This window comes from Lagenorhynchus albirostris, chromosome 9 (assembly GCF_949774975.1).
Source record: "Lagenorhynchus albirostris chromosome 9, mLagAlb1.1, whole genome shotgun sequence".
NCBI classification, from domain to species: Eukaryota; Metazoa; Chordata; class Mammalia; order Artiodactyla; family Delphinidae; genus Lagenorhynchus; species Lagenorhynchus albirostris.
The window spans coordinates 34,008,525-34,024,887 of record NC_083103.1 but is presented as its reverse complement, the minus strand read 5'-3'; the positions used below and the strand labels follow the sequence as shown (position 1 = coordinate 34,024,887).

The following is a 16,363-nucleotide window of genomic DNA, read 5'->3' as shown; positions in this document are numbered from 1 at the left end:
ACGGCTTGTAAAGGGCTGTCTTAAAAAATTACTTATAGCCAAGAGTGTAGAGAGTGCTAGTATTTCAGTGCACGCAATCTTTGAATTCTGGCCAGGCATTATAAATGTGCTTAGAGAAATCCATTTAAGTTTGAGGTTAGTCTTCTCTGATGAAAATTAAAGATTATTTCCCCCACCCCTATCCTTTATTCAAAGAGGGTTCAGTTCCAAGTGCAACATTTTACCTTTTCAGGTATTTCTTGAGTTTCTAACTTGACTTTTGTTAAAGAGAAGACAGTTCTTTATTCAGATAAGAGACTGAGGATCACATATATCTGTAGCATATAGTGAACTCCCTATAACAGAAAGAACCCATATTAGACCTGGACAGGGCTCATCTAATCCAATCCTCTCACTTTATCCACCAGGAAAGGAAATAGAGAATCAGGGAGGCAGTGACTGGCTCAAAGTCACAAAGAGATTGTGACTATAACTCAGGTGTCCAGTAATACATGACCACAGGCTCTCTCTACGTTGAAATGTATCATCCCTGCCTCATATTATGTGCTTTATCGCAAAGTTCACTTTCAGTAGCAAGCTGAAATGAGTGCTCTGCTCTCTGAATGAGTTCCTGCAATCTATCATGTCCCAAATCCAGGACAGAAATCCACGAATTAGAGAGAGAAGGCTTTAGCAGGCCCAAGGGATTCTTAGATTTTTGTGGCAGGAGAAACATACTGTATTTTTGTGTGTGTACTGGCTCCCAAATGATTTGGCCATAACATGAGTGCTTCTGTTCTTTTCCCTGCAAAAGGCAAAATCCAAACTTGATAAATACTTAGACAAATAGTGTGATTTTTCTGGAGGAAAAAAACGTGGTATTTGGAACTTTTTCTCCTGATGCAGCCCTTTGGGAATTTGAGCTTCTAGAAGATTGCAGAGGTTTGAGCGTGACTGGGATAGTTTAAAACTTTTGTCTGCAAGAAAGAAGAGGTTCTTCCTTGCAATTTTGATTGATACAGCTCAGTCTGTACTACTGATATAAAAAAGAGAAGATTTATACTTAAAAATGAACAAATTTTAATACATGGATTATAGAACTGTTTACTAATGTGCATTTGCATTTATGTAAGTGGAATTTGATATACTTTAGGTAAATATATGGCTTGCCTGATTATGAAAATGTGAGAATGATCTTTAGGAAGATGAACAAAGATATTTTAAACACATCTTCATATTTTAAGTCCAGAAAGAAATAATTTTACTGGTGTTATTCTGTCATTTTTCTTTCACAGAAATAAAATAATGAAGATGTGCTTTATATATAGTAATAAGCATTGGAAATAGATTCTTAAGTCTCATCACCAAACACTCTCTCCCTCTCTCCCTCTCTCCCTCTCTCCCTCTCTCCTTCTCTCCCTCTCTCCCTCTCTCCCTCTCTCCCTCTCTCCCTCTCTCCCTCTCTCTCCTATCATCTTTTTTCCTCTACACTTACTTATCCATTGTAACGTGGATTGCAAGCAGGGGTTTCTTAACACTTCCAGTGAGAAATATTTGCAAATTCCTTTTGGTGAGAAAATAATTCAGATTATTTTCATAAAGCCTGCTGCAAGAGACCACCATCCTGCTATGATGGAATTGGTTTATAGTCCTCCAGTCTTTCAGGGCCAGAGGTGGCTATCTCTATTTCACTCATCTAGCTGCCTATCAAACATCTAGCCATCTTCCCATTGTGGGCTCTATAGGTTAGGTATCTGGGGCAATGCAGAAGAGGCCTTCTTTTCTTCTGACAAAAGAAAATACCCTTTCCAGGAGATGAATAGATGTATCTGGGAGGAGGGGTCCCTAAGGGCTTGCACGTGGTTTGCTGACACACGCTTCTCTCTCCTTCCATTCTCCTCTCCTCCCACCCTTACTAGGTCTGCCTTCCCCTGCGGCTGCCACAGCCTACTACTGCAGAGCAGAAGCAGCCTCTGGGGGGAGGGACGTGATTTTGAGGGAGGAGAGAGTCAGGTGGGCAGCTGGTAGAATGATTCTCCCGCTACCATATGCCACTGTTGGGGCTGTCTAATTTCTCTGTCATGAGTGATGAAGTCATTTTTACAACATAATGAGGTACCAAGGGACCCAGAGGGCTGGCTTGTGCTTGTGTATTCCTTTTTTAATTTGGGAATGGGGGCATCAGATGTGACAAAGGGAGGCACTGGAGTCCTGATTTGATTAGATTAAATCCATTAAACAGCCTGAATCAGTCTATTCCTGCAGACCCTCTAGAAGAGGATTAGTGCCACACCTGGGGTGAGGAACACTAGATCCCTGTTAAGTGACAAGCCCCTACCCAAATGGAAACTGATTGATTGATTCCGGGAAAATAGATATCATCTGTAGAAATGACAAGTCACCAGTGTTCCTGTCACATCTTCCGGGCAAATCCTTGTCGGGTGGGCGTGATATGTGTGGTTGTTTGTGGCTCTGGGTCATAGAAAAAGAAGATGACTGGGAATTTCACAGCTAACTCACTCCGGGTCACAATGAATGTTAATCATCAGGCAGGGCGTGATGCCGGTTCTCAGCAACTGCATTTGCTTTTCCAAACATTTCTGTATCAGGGATACTATATGCCTCTCAATTCTGGCAATCCGTTTGGTAATATAGAACCTCCTCTCCCTCTCTCTATCTTCTCTCTCTCTCTCTCTCTCTCTCTCTCTCTCTCTCTCTCTCTCTCTCTCTCTCTCTCTCTCTCTCTCTCTCTCTCTCTCACACACACACACACACACACACACCCTTCTTTTCCCTTTTTTGTCTTACAGTGTGAAATGATTATATTATCTTACATATAATCACTTTAACAACACTGGAGTGTACGTGTGTGTGTATATAACAAGCAGAAAAGAAACAAGTAAAATGAGGTTTTAACTTGAAAATAAGCAAATTGAATTCATCTTAGTATGTCATTTGCTGCAAGAGAAATCATGAGGAAAACAACAATTTTAAGTAGCTTTCAAGTGGTTTATCGTTTTGAAAATCAATCTTAATAAGCAAATGACTCTTATTTCATGTCACAGAAATTGTAACGACGTTCTTTGAGACATTTAGAGCATCAGTTTCTAATCCTGTTCTTCAGGCACAGAAAAGTTAAGATTTTTCATATTTAGTTTGCACATTTCTTTGCTTTTCTTTCTCAACCCAGTTACTTACTTATGTTTGCACCAGGAGTGGGTTTTCAAGGTAGCACTTTAGCTGCCAATTATAAGGAGAAGGGCTTTAAACAGAATAAAGTATCATTTTAGTTGAGATTCATCTTATTACTTGGAACTTCAAGTTCAGCAATATTTATCTAATTACTAATTAGATAGTTTGACTATTTGTTCAGCAAAAGCAATATATTAGTTTCATTTATTGCTAAAAAATTCGTGTAATTTGCTAGAATTTTCACTGATGGTTTATTTTTATATATGGTATTAACATAAATATAAGTACACTGATATATATATACTGCCTGATATTACATATACTGATATAAATACTGCCTGATATTATAGATAACCTAGATTTACAAGCCAGAAAATCAAAAATTTATTTAAAAATGGAAAAATATTTATTTGGGGGAATTTATTTCTAAAAAAGTTTTTTAATATAAAATATAATATTTCTTTATTTTTCTTCACATTATTCACCTTTATTTGGAAGAAGCAGTGATCAGACCTTATGTGAGTTTCTTAACTGAAATGGATTATAAAGCAAAAAACAAAAAAAATGGAAAACCCAGGCTATAAATCAGAAATTGGATTAATTTTACAAATGTGTAATTGGTTAATTATACTGAATAGAGTCTTAAATGTCTATTCTATAATCACCAATTCATTAAAACATTCTCAGATAAACTACATTATTATTTGATATGTTTTAAAGTTTAACATTTAACCTATGGCGAGGCATTGAAAAATGCACCTGAAAAAATCCACAGTGGAATTTCAAAAGACACAAAGATTGTAAAAATGAATCTGAAAAAGAGCACAAACTTTCTCTTTGAGCCTCCTGACGTCAAGCAGTAGCATGGCTGTTTAATTTATATGATGGAGTAGAGGACAGCCTTCTCCTAATGCATAGTTAAAAAGAGTCCAGAAATCTAGCTTTTAGATTAAAATGGGGAAAAATAGAAAGCCAGCTCCATTGCATGGAAACACAGAAGAGACACTCTAATTATGTGAAATGGAAAGGGGTGAGTGAATATCAGAAGAGCTTTTCAATCAATGTGAAGTAGATCATTGAGGTATAAAATTTCTACCTCACCCTAAACAGTACATTTGTACTGGGGGTGGGAAGAGAGAGGATATGAAATATAAATTGTCTTCATAATTGCCTTAGTTTTCCATTTCAGGAGGCAGATGCAATTAGAATTAAATAGAATAATAAATATATGTATCACTAAACTTTTTATACATATTATCATTCTTCCTTATAGCAACTCTATAAGGCAGACATCATTATACTTGTTTTACTGATGAGAGAACTGAACACAGAATAGCAGAGCTATTTTCCCAAAGATCACTATCTGGTAAGAGGAAGATCTGGCATATGAACCCCAGTATGTCTGATTTCAAATGATGTGCTTCTTTACTAAATATATTTTTCCTATTGGATAGATTTGTGTATATGTTCTTTAAAAAAATCTATTTTATAGTCTCTTTTAAAAAATTACTATATTACTTAGTGCTGGGCTAGATCCATAGGAAAGAGCAGCACAGCTGTGGAATAATTTAAAATATCTATTTATTTGCATGGTTTTGATTTTTAGGCAAGTCTTTTGATAAACTTGAAAAACAGGTAATCCTGGGTAATATTTTCAGGGTAATATTGCCGTGAAATGTAACTGTGTGTCAGAGACTGGTGCTAGGGAAAATAAAACTCACATGAATATTAAATGTTTCTTAGTATGTAATCTATTTCCTTCTGTTGAGTTATCAAAAATATATTCAATGCTTATATTTGTTTCTGTAACATCAAGCCAAACAAAAATCATGACTATCAAGCATAATACAACATATACAACTATGTTAAATATTGATAAATGGGGAGATTCTTTAAGAGAACAATATATCACCTCTGAAGCATTACCACCTAGTTTAATTTTGAAAGCAGAGCTTCAAAGACAGTGGTTTCAAAAGCTAATGAGGATGTTGTGCTGAACAGAAAGTGTAATGGCAGTTGGTTTCAGGAGATTCCACAATGTTGTCTGGAAGACTTAAGGATGAGGTCAGACTGGGTCATGTACTTGAACTCAGCAACTATTTCAAGTGAGGATTTATCCACAGAAGTACTCTAAATTCTATAGTCCATAGCTACCATCCTACAGTTATTCTATGAGAGTAACTCAGCTTCCTAGAATTGTTAGGATACCCAGAACAGCAGTTTGTCCCCATTAAAAACTCGAGAACAAATAAATGGTCAATTGATTTTAAGGCTATTGGGATAAAGAAAGCTCAAAGAAAAAAATACCTGTTATCATCTACGTATATCTCAGGAAGGGAAGATTTCATTTCCCTCGATTTAAAATCTTTATAAAGTAACTGGTGATCATTTCTTAAGAGCATGCCACAAGCAAAGTATTCTGCTACCATCAAGGAGTTTGAAGAAATGAAAGACCTAGACTGTGTCCTCCAAGAGACACAGATAACGTGGGGGATGGAGGAACACATGATATCTTGGGTTAAGTCTTATAAAAATGATCTACAGTGCTTTAGGAATATCTGAGAGAGGCAATTAGCTGGAAAAGAAAGGCATGCGTGCGTGTATGGTGGGTAGGTATTGGGGGCAAGTCTGTGGGGATTCCAAGACAAGTAAAATTGATCTGAAGAAGGCTGTCAATTTTTGTTTGTTTGTTTCCTGTCAGGTATTTTAGATGGACTGTTGAGGCACAGATTGAGAGGCTGACGCATTTTAATCAATTCTATATGCCCTCAGAATGGGAGCTAGAATTCATGCACTTTAAGCTTCTAGAATTTCAGGATAATACAGAATGACTTTGAATCCATGGTCACAGAAATAGCATTATTAATTAGGGCAAAAACATTCTGGAAGAAAAAGACAGAGAATAAAACTTCTCTGAAAACTCTGTTGAATGTTAGGGAATTTCTATATCATGATAACTGATACTATAAACTACTTACTGTTAACCAGATACTGTCTCCTTTCATAACTGATTTATTTAATCTTCATGATAATCCCTTGAATTATGAAGACATATTATCTCCATTTTACAAATGGAGAAGGTAAGGCTTAGAGAACTCAAGTATTAACAACTTGCACAAGGTCAGACATAGTAAGAAATTAGAGTTGGAAATTGAATTCATACAGTGTATCCATAGAACATGTATTCTTAACTAATGTTATGTCATGCTGTTCATATGTCCCCAAGAAAAATATGGCAGCTGCTCGGTCAATTTGGTTAATGAAGACAATCAAAACCAGGTAAAAGAACTTCACTTTGGGTCTTGATCAAATGATCTAATTATGATTTGTGTTTTATAAGGGACATTGTCCTTTTCAGCAGGTGTTTCCATTCCACCCATGCTGCTCCCCTCTATAATAAAAGGGAAGGCTCTTACTTCAGCTGTGGTGACAAGCTCTGTTCTCTCTGGGCCTGTCCCTTGCCCCAGATCTGTCTCTTCTGTGATGGCTGGGGGAATATCTAGCATAGTACTGCTAAATCAATGATTCTAATATCAGGAAAAGCGACATCAGCCTCACCAGGGAACTTGTTAGAAATGCAGATTCTCAGGCACCGTGCAAACCTAGGGAATCAGAAGCTCTGGCACCCAGCACTCCGTGTTTGAACAAGCTTCCTAAGGTGCTGATCATACGTGAGGAACTCTGGAAATCATAGTGCTGAACTAGGTTATATCCTAGAACTTCTTTTCCATACTCAGTTTTACTATTTCTTCCACTTCTTTTGTGAAGCTTAGATTTTGTTCATAAAAAGACAACCCTCCTGAAATGGGCCTCTCCATTTAACTGCTTACTTCAAAGTCAACTACTAGGTATAAATTAAATAAGTTACAAGCATGTAAGTACAGCACAGAGACTATAGGCATTATTTTATAATAACTTTTATGGAGTTTAATCTATAAAAATATTGAATCACTATGTTGTACACCTGAAACTAATATAATGTTGTAAGTCAACTATATTAAATAAATAAACAAACAAACAAACCATAGGAAGGATAGAGTAGAATTCTGCTCTCACTCCCCACTGCTTTGACAATCCATCTTTCAATAATGTTTTGGTCTTTCAGAGTTTTTGTTATTTTATCTGTTGCTGCTGGTACTATTAGTGCTAGTATTAGTTCTGCCCCTATTAAAGTGCCATAGAGCTTAGTGGTTAAATACCTAGGATCTACAATCAGACTGAGTCATTATAAATCATAGTTCCCCACTTAATGTCTATGTGACCTTAGCAACGTATTTAACTCACGGGGACTTGGTTATTTTATCTGTGAAATAAGAATAGTAGTGGTGGCCCTCTAATATAGTTGTTAGATTACAATGAGAATTTAGAATAGTGTCTGACACACACTAGCATAACACCATTGGCTATGGTTATTCCTACTTGACTGACTCACATTTATGGATTTATTTTTATGTGCCAGGCACCAGACTAAGCCTTTTAGGTATATTATTTCATTTAGCCTCACAGCAATCCTATGAAATATAATAGATTAATATAATCATTGAACAACTAATACCTCTTAAATGATTAGGATATGCCAGACATTCTTCTGGGTGCTTAATTTGTAATAACTCATAGGTTCTGTAAATATCCATGTTTTGTAGATGAGGAATGAAGCATAGATAGTAAAATAAACTGTTCAAGATCACTCAACTAATAAGTAACAGAAATGGGCTTTGAATCCCAGATGTCTGGCCTACTAACCATGCTCTAGACCATTACACAGCACTGCCCTTTTCATAGACAAGGAATCAGAAGCCTAGAGAGATTAAGTAACTTTCCAGTCACATAGTTATTAAGCAATAAAGCTAAAGTTTTACAAAAATTTCTGTACAATATTTATGTCATCTTCTTTTTCTTTACCAACTTTATTGACCTTGGCCCCTTTACTCCCCTGCAAGCCTTCATCTTACTTGAACTTACATGCATGCTGGTCACCTTCTGTCTCCCTGACTTCATAGTTTCCTCTCTCCTCAATTTCAGTAAGCTTCATACTTACTTGACTTTAGGGGCATAATTGATTTCCCTCTATGATCACCCTAAACTCCATCATCTCCAAGATGTCATGCACTTATGGTCTCTTCTCTTGCCTTCCTTATCCTATCTACATTTCATCAAACCCTCTTCACAACTTCCCTTTTCATCACCTCACTCCTGACGTTCTTACTTCTACTCACGTGTACTACTGTGTCCAGCCATTCCAATACTGCCCTAGTTTTTGGTATGTAATGTAATCTCCTCTATGTTTCAAAACTTTGTTGATCCATTTCCTCTTTGGAATTTCTTCATTCATTTTTAGATTAATCTTCCAAAGCCCAACTTTAAAGTTTCCTCCTGATGGACTTGTTTCCTGGTCACCCCAGCTGGAATGGACTTTTCTCTCCTTTGCTTTCCATTTGTACTCTTGTTTTGGCCTTTGGCATATGTTGTCTCTTGGCCACTTGTCTTTCTTTTTTTTTCTATTACACCAAGGACATCCTTGTCTTTTTCTAGCTGCTAGTTGCATCATGTAGATGAAAGAGCGCAGATTTACAGATTTCCGTATCTGACGGTTCTGCATTCAAATATCAGCTCTATTGTTTGCTTTTTTCTTACACAGTCTGTCTCTATTCTCTGATTTATAAAATGAAAAGAAAGTGTAACTCAGAGAGTTGTTGTGAGGATTAAGTGAATTAATGCAGGTGGAGAAAGTATAGTAAGTGCTCTGTAAATTGTAGCTCCCTTCTCCTCCACACAGTACCTTAAATATAGTCTCACAGAGGTTCGGAGTGTGAATGCATAAATGAGTGTTGAATGAAGTGGCTGCTTCAGTTCGGGCTGTATGTAGTACATCAAGAAAAAGTAAAAGTCTTCCCATATTGGCCAAGAATTTTGATAACCATAATTTTAATAACTTGGCTGTTGATTTGGATATCATTTTCATGAAATTAGAAAAGAAGACTAGGTTCTGAAAATTTCAATGGATTGTATTCTTAAATAGTTAGAAAAAAGTCAATCCATTTATTTATTTATTTATGGCTGTGTTGGGTCTTCGTTTCTGTGCGAGGGCTTTCTCTAGTTGCGGCGAGCAGGGGCCACTCTTCATCGCGGTGCACGGGCCTCTTACTATCGCAGCCTCTTTTATTGTGGAGCACGGGCTCTAGACACGCAGGCTCAGTAGTTGTGACTCATGGGCCTAGTTGCTCCGCGGCATGTGGGATCTTCCCAGACCAGGGCTCGAACCCGTATCCCCTGCATTGGCAGGCAGATTCTCAACCACTGCGCCACCAGGGAAGCCCAGTCAATCCATTTTTATGATGCAATGGCCACTAATAATGAAAATGGATTGTTAAACAGATTAAGAAAGTTAAAAGTAGGAAGCATTTAGAAATGTCACAGATTATATAATTGGAAACTATATTCAGGGTAAGAGTGGAAAATAAACATCTAAAGTGATCTATTGACATTTTATCTCAGGAATAGTAGTGTGATTTCAAGTAGCTTTGTGAAGATGATTATTTAAATTTATGGTTAGAATACTGAAACACATTACTAACTACATATTATGTGCATAATTAGGTATAAATCCCAGTGACAAAACCCACTGACTTTGGAATCAGACTAGATTTGAAACAAGGCTCCTCTACCTAGAGCTGGTTAACAACTTGGGCAAGTGATTTCACTTATCTCAGGTTTAGTTTCTTCATCTATAAGATGGGTGTATTAATAATGCCCATGTCATTAGGTTGTTAGATGGTTGTGGGTTTTATGGCATGTGAAATGTTCGTGTCCTGTCTAGCAAGTTAAGTAAGCACTTATTAAATTTAACTCTGACTATAGTATGGGTTGAGTAACAAATAGTTCATAATTGATTCAGCTCTACTAGCAGGTGATTTTATCCCCCAAGGGATATTTTGCAATTGCTGGAGACATTTTTGGTTGTCACAACTTGGAGGCATGTGCTACCGGCATATAGTGCATAAAGGTCAGGGGTGCTGTTAACATGATACAATGCACAGGACTACATCCCACAGCAAAGAACTAACCATCCTAAAATATCAATGTGTGGAGGTTGAGAAACTTTGAGCTAAAGAATGGATAAAATTCATCTCTCTCTAGTTTATCTAGAGATAGCAGTATTTTAAACTCTTTCAAATAGGGAGAAAGAAACTGATGATTAAAAGCTATATTCATAGAAAATAAACATCATGCATCATTCTTTCAAAATAAGTACAGTATTAGAAAAGACACATGTTAGATAAACCTGGATTTTAAAAAGTACAGTGTTTTTTTTGTTGTTGTTTTTATTTTTTTTGTAAAACTTAGCATGAAAATTAGCACCTGGACTACTTATTAGAACAGATTTCCAGGCTTCACTCCTAGCACATTCTGGTTTGGAAAGTCTGGAGTGAGAAATCTGCATTTTTAATAGCACTCCAGGGAATTCTAATGCAGCTGGTTCATAGATGACAGTTTGAAGGAATTCTTCCAAAGGGCTGAATGGGGTGGATGCATAACTCATATAGACAATTTTGAAAATCCTTTAGCACCATGTAGCTCTGGTTCTCTTTATCCTTGATGTCTTAAGCAGCCCCAGTCTCATTATTATCAAGCATAATAAGCAAAATGGGATGGATCTACAGAAAGATACTCTCAACACTGGTTTTTCAGTATCAAGACAGCCTACCCATATGCCCAAAACTCCTGTGTCATCTGCACTTTCTGCCTTCATCCTCTCTGTTGTACATGTTCAACATTCAAACTCCCAGAACAGGGGGAAAATATGTTTTCCTCATTGGGCTTTGGGATCAGGTGCCATTTACCACTAGGTCCAGGAAACTTGCTACATACATTTCCTTCTATCTAGTTCCTCTCAGCCCTAAAGGAAACCTCCAAAGTGTTCTGGGGTTTGTACACAAGAACATGCGTATTTCAGTCTTAAAAGAGGTGAAAATTCCTTTAACTTGAAAGTAATCAAGCATGAAAATACATTTTAAATCAATTTAAATAACAATTTTGGATTTTTATTTTATAAAGACAGGTTATGGGATTTTTGCATTTATTTTCTAAAAAATAAATCCATATTTGGCAGAAGTTTAATATCACTGCATGTGTGGCATTTTAATGGGAATAATCATTTCTAGGAATAGAAAGTTTCTATTTTGTGCTCAACGTTTAGGAAATAAGTTATTCTTTGACTCAAACTCAAAGGTACCTATTCAGCAAACAGCACAGAGGAAGAATGGAACAAAATATTCACCTCCTGAGTGACTAGTTACCTCTGAAGAGAAGCCATTGAGGACAGGTACATATTAGGCTACATCAAGTAAATAAATGTATTTGGCCCAGTCTATGATTCATAGAAAAAGAGCTGATCCACTTCAGCCCTTCATAAAGCCATTTCTCAAATTTCAGGAGCAAATTAATAATGATCAAGACCCCTTTCAGAAACTCATGTCTTTAACAGTTACATTTCAATGTGCCCTTGGAAAAATGAGAGCTTCTATGAGGCAACAAATCTTGACTGAATCCAAGGCTCAAAGTTTGACTTGAAAAAACTTGCACAGAACACACAGCTTAGCTCATTAGATATAATGTGTCCCCAAATTTCTTTGCCAGAAAATATTTCTAAATTTACCCAGTTAAGGGGATGTTTTTCTTGCTTGGTATTAGCATTATGGAAGATTTTTCGGTTGATGATGGAATGGAATTTTTACTTGCAGATGGATAAAAGTGTTAGCAATTTTGAATTGTTGTTTATATGTATGCAAGGACAGGTGTGCCTCAGACAGAATCCCACCACCTACCCATCTACACAAAAAGACAGACAAACCTGAGATAGATATATTAAGTGATCATGATTTCTATTATAAACATGTCCTGAGGGAGTTGATCATGAGATTTTTTTCATAAAATTTTATGAATGGAATCATATTTACCATACTTCATGGTATCACATGAGTTACAATTCCATTTAGGCAGTTATTATTTCTTCAACAACTCTTCAGTGAGTATCTACTATGTATCAGGCACTGTGCTATGCATTAGAGATACAAAAGTGTATCTAAAAAACAAGCTCTTGCCCTTAAGCACCTTACATTGTAGACTGATATATAGACCAAAAACATATACAATGATTAATTATCTATTTGCAATTTGTAATTAGGTCTGTGAAGAAAGTGAAAAAATTATGTATAACCAGATTTATTGGGTCCTTCTTTTATTTCTTGTGCTTCAAATGATGTAGCAATGCAAGGTAGTCCAAGTATCTATTTGCAGTGGCTAGCCAATCAAGTTCAGAACATTCTTATTCTTTTAGAATAAAACAGTCTACCTTAAAATTGCTTGCAATTAACCTTGATCTGAGAAATGTAGATCTATTAATTCCTTTTATTTTTCAGGGTTTTTGGAGCTGCCATACTTCTTACCTCTACCCTGAATATGCTAATCCCATCAGCAGCCAGAGTGCATTATGGGTGTGTCATCTTTGTTAGGATACTGCAGGGACTTGTTGAGGTATGCAATTACAGGATGACATCATTTTAAGGTTGGCATGCTAGTAAGAATCAGAAGATTATCTTTGTTTTGATCTACAAATAAATATATTTTATTAGGTTGTGTCTACAGAGTGCTAAAAAAATTGGAAAATTAGAAATCAGATGTCTTTAAATGATGACAAACTACAACTGTGACAGCTTACCCCCACTTCTCTAGAATTTAGTGGTGTTAAAGAAATGTCTAGTGACTATTTGACTTAAAAAAAACAACAGGCACTTTTGTTAATGTGCTGTGATAAAAATTTTGAGTCCATCCTCTGCTGGTGATAACCTTGAATTAATACCTTTGGAGAGTTTTATAACAAGTCCCTGTTGGCTTTAAATCACGATCTGAGTTTTCACTAAAACATTTCATTGAATGTATACTTTTGGCGTCTAACTCTAATGATTGACTTTTGCTCCATCAGCCTGTAGCCTTTGAAAGAACATCATTTAAAAACTTGAGAATGGCATACCTGTTGCCCCTTCTCTTTCCATGAAGTATGGTGGGAGTAGAGCAGCCAGATAAAGTGTTAAGGCACTGAAAACAATTTCCTGTCTCTCCATAAAGAAAGAAGAAATGATAGGATCAAGATAACAGAAAAAGAATATTTTTAAGGTTTTAAGTTCTAGACACTAATTTCAGGAAGTATGACCTTCAAGGATCTAAGCGTCACCATCCTCTGTAAGGATTCCTTATAGTTAGGAATAACTGAGTTTAACGCCTCACAAAAATGTGTCTCAAATTACTCAAACTGTTCAGAATTGCAGATGAACTGAGTAATAGAGGATCTTTTCTTTGGCCTTAATCAGAAGAAACTTGAGGTAGCAGGAAGTCTTGAAGGGTGGGAAGAATTTGAACAGTTGACTAAAAAAGAGGCCATGTCTTACCTGGTCTGGGCTGAAAGTTTTTAAAATGGAATTTCATGGAATGAGCAAAGAAAGGCCCATGAGTGGCAACTTTCCCTAAGACCTTGCGCCCATTCTAAGGAAACAGCATTGCATCAGAGAAGTGAATGTACTTATTTTCCAATGATCCTTCATCCTAAATGGTGATGGATATCTTCTCCCATCATAGGGCGTCACCTACCCAGCATGTCATGGGATATGGAGCAAATGGGCCCCTCCTCTAGAGAGGAGTAGACTGGCAACCACCTCCTTTTGTGGTGAGTATTATGTGCAGATATAGTTATGGCCGGCAAAAGCTTAGGAACAACTTTGATAAGAGTTGGAAGTTGGTAAAGCTCACCTGTAAAACCATTTGTGGTGTGTCTGTATGTATACGTGAGGAAAGGTTTTTGACCCACCATTTCAATTTCTGTAATTATTATTGGTCTCCTCAAATCCTCTATTCCTTCTTACATTTTGTATTTTATAGTAGTTTGTTCATTTCATCTGGTTTGCAAATATATTCATGAATAATTTTTATTATAATCTTTTAAATGTTTTTTTAAATTATAGTATTGTATTGTTTTTATATATCTGACTTGGGTATGTAGGTAATATTCACTTGTGTAGTCTTGTACTCCTAAGGCTAAGTACATAGACATATGTATGTGTTTGGATGTGCATGGGTGTGAGTGCACACGCACCCAAGTGTGCAAGGGTGTGTTTGTGTGATCCAACCAAGAAACATGAAATGAAGTCAAGAATTTTATTGATTTCACTTACCTTCCTCCCATTTTCTCTTCTACTTTAGGTTCCTATGCTGGAGCTGTGATTGCAATGCCTTTAGCTGGCATTCTTGTACAGTATACTGGCTGGTCTTCAGTATTCTATGTCTATGGTATGTTGCATTTCTATACAATAGAGTTAAAAGAAATGTGCATAAACTAAAACAGTAAGATAGATCAGTGACTATACTGTGTTTGCTAATTATTATTTTTTCATTAAGATTCCTTTCCTTTTATTCTGAGAAGATCAAGGAAAATGTTTTATCTCTGTGATTTTCTCTACACTGTTACTTTTTGTTTTTCAAAGCAACCACATTGCTGATGGAAACTTTGTAATGTATGGTATGTGTTGTCCTTGATTATGAAATAATTAAATTAGCTCTTGATTCAAAGCTGATTAGGAGGAAGAAGCTGGGCAGCACCCGCTTCTCTTTTTCGGCTACTGCTTTTTTGGGCATTTCCCTAATCCTGCTTCCTCAAGACTCAATAGGGGTAGAGAGCTGAAAGGTGATATTAGTGCTAATGCAAAAATTCAGTTTTGTGATGAACTATTAGCAGTCAGCTGCAGCAGCAGCGCATTTTAGTCCATATTTCCCCAGAATTAAAGAAGATTAAGTGGAAAAAAAATGACACGAAACCCGAAGTCCAAACTCCCTTTCTGTTCACTTTCTAACCAGAACCTGGAAGCTTACTACTTGAAAGTATCCCTGTAGTCTCTCTCTTAAGAGATTCTTTTTTAATAAAAAGGAAAGAAGAAATATAAGAGATCTGGATTCCAACTGATGTTGTCACTGATTAATACCATTTTTGAACATGGGCAGGAGAATCTGAAAGATTAATGAAGTCATGGTGAGCAGAACAGGACCTGGCTGCTTCCAAATTTGCTATGATCCATTCTAATTTTGAAATGTTCTCATTAAAGCAAGTTCTTGTATTTGCAGAATGTTGTTAAATGTACTTTGTGGTAGGGTCTCTTATCCTGGTTCAAAAGCGATGGTTGGTTCCCACTAGCTATCTATTTTACATTTGGTAGTGTATATGTGTCAGTGCTACTCTCTCACTTCGGGAAGCAACTGCATAGCACAGGGACATCAGCTCGGTGCTTTGTGACCACCTAGAGGGGTGGGATAGGGAGGGTGGGAGGGAGACTCAAGAGGGAGGGGGTATGGGGATGTATGTATACATATAGCTGATTCACTTTGTTATACAGCAGAAACGAACACAACATTGTAAAGCAATTATACTCCAATAAAGATGTTTAAAAAAAAAAGCCGTGGTTGGGTTTTGGATTCATGAATGCCCTAAATGGTAAGCCATACATGTACTTGTACATATTTTTGTGTTCTAGGGAGATCTTTTTATCAGATTTTAATCCATACCTTTTGTTTGATTTTTTTAAAAGCCCATAATTCAAAGAGGTTTAAAGCACTTACTTATAGGGTATATATTACAAGTTGGTATTGCCATCCATTAAATTCTCTGATTTGTGCCTTAGTCCATTACTTAATTGAAGATGTGATGTGACTTTAAAGTAAGAATATTAATTTCCACAGAGGACTCATGACAACCAACCTCATTATTTCAAGTTATATCTCAGTATTTATCATTGAATGCTACAAAGTTTAAATATCAATCTGAAAATGTCATATAATTGTACTTGTTTACTTGCTGTGTGTAACAAAAATTTGGTCTTTGAACCACACATTCAATATTCATATTTTAAAATTGCATATATAGCAATTAGCAGAGTGTCTGGCATTTTAGATGTATTCAGTTAGTGGAAATGATAATTATTACTAAATTACAAGAGTTCTCATTTATTGAGTGCTTATTTTGTGCCATCCTCTGTGCTAGTTGCTTTACGTATTACCTCCTTTAACTTCTGTTTGCAACAATCTTATAAAAAAAGGAATTATTTCATAGCGGAGATTTTCAGGGATTTAGTTACTGATTAGAAGATGTAGC

General features: G+C 36.4%; 1 protein-coding gene across 1 annotated transcript in view; it reads left to right on the top strand.

Moving 5' to 3' along the window:
• Positions 1 to 16,363, top strand: part of SLC17A6 (solute carrier family 17 member 6) — a 35,861-nt gene that overhangs the window by 8,916 nt on the left and 10,582 nt on the right. Inside the window, exons 4-6 of the mRNA XM_060157754.1 lie at positions 12,591 to 12,705; positions 13,804 to 13,891; positions 14,425 to 14,511. Coding sequence (XP_060013737.1) covers positions 12,591 to 12,705; positions 13,804 to 13,891; positions 14,425 to 14,511 — 290 coding nt within the window. The remainder of the gene's footprint in view (positions 1 to 12,590; positions 12,706 to 13,803; positions 13,892 to 14,424; positions 14,512 to 16,363) is intronic.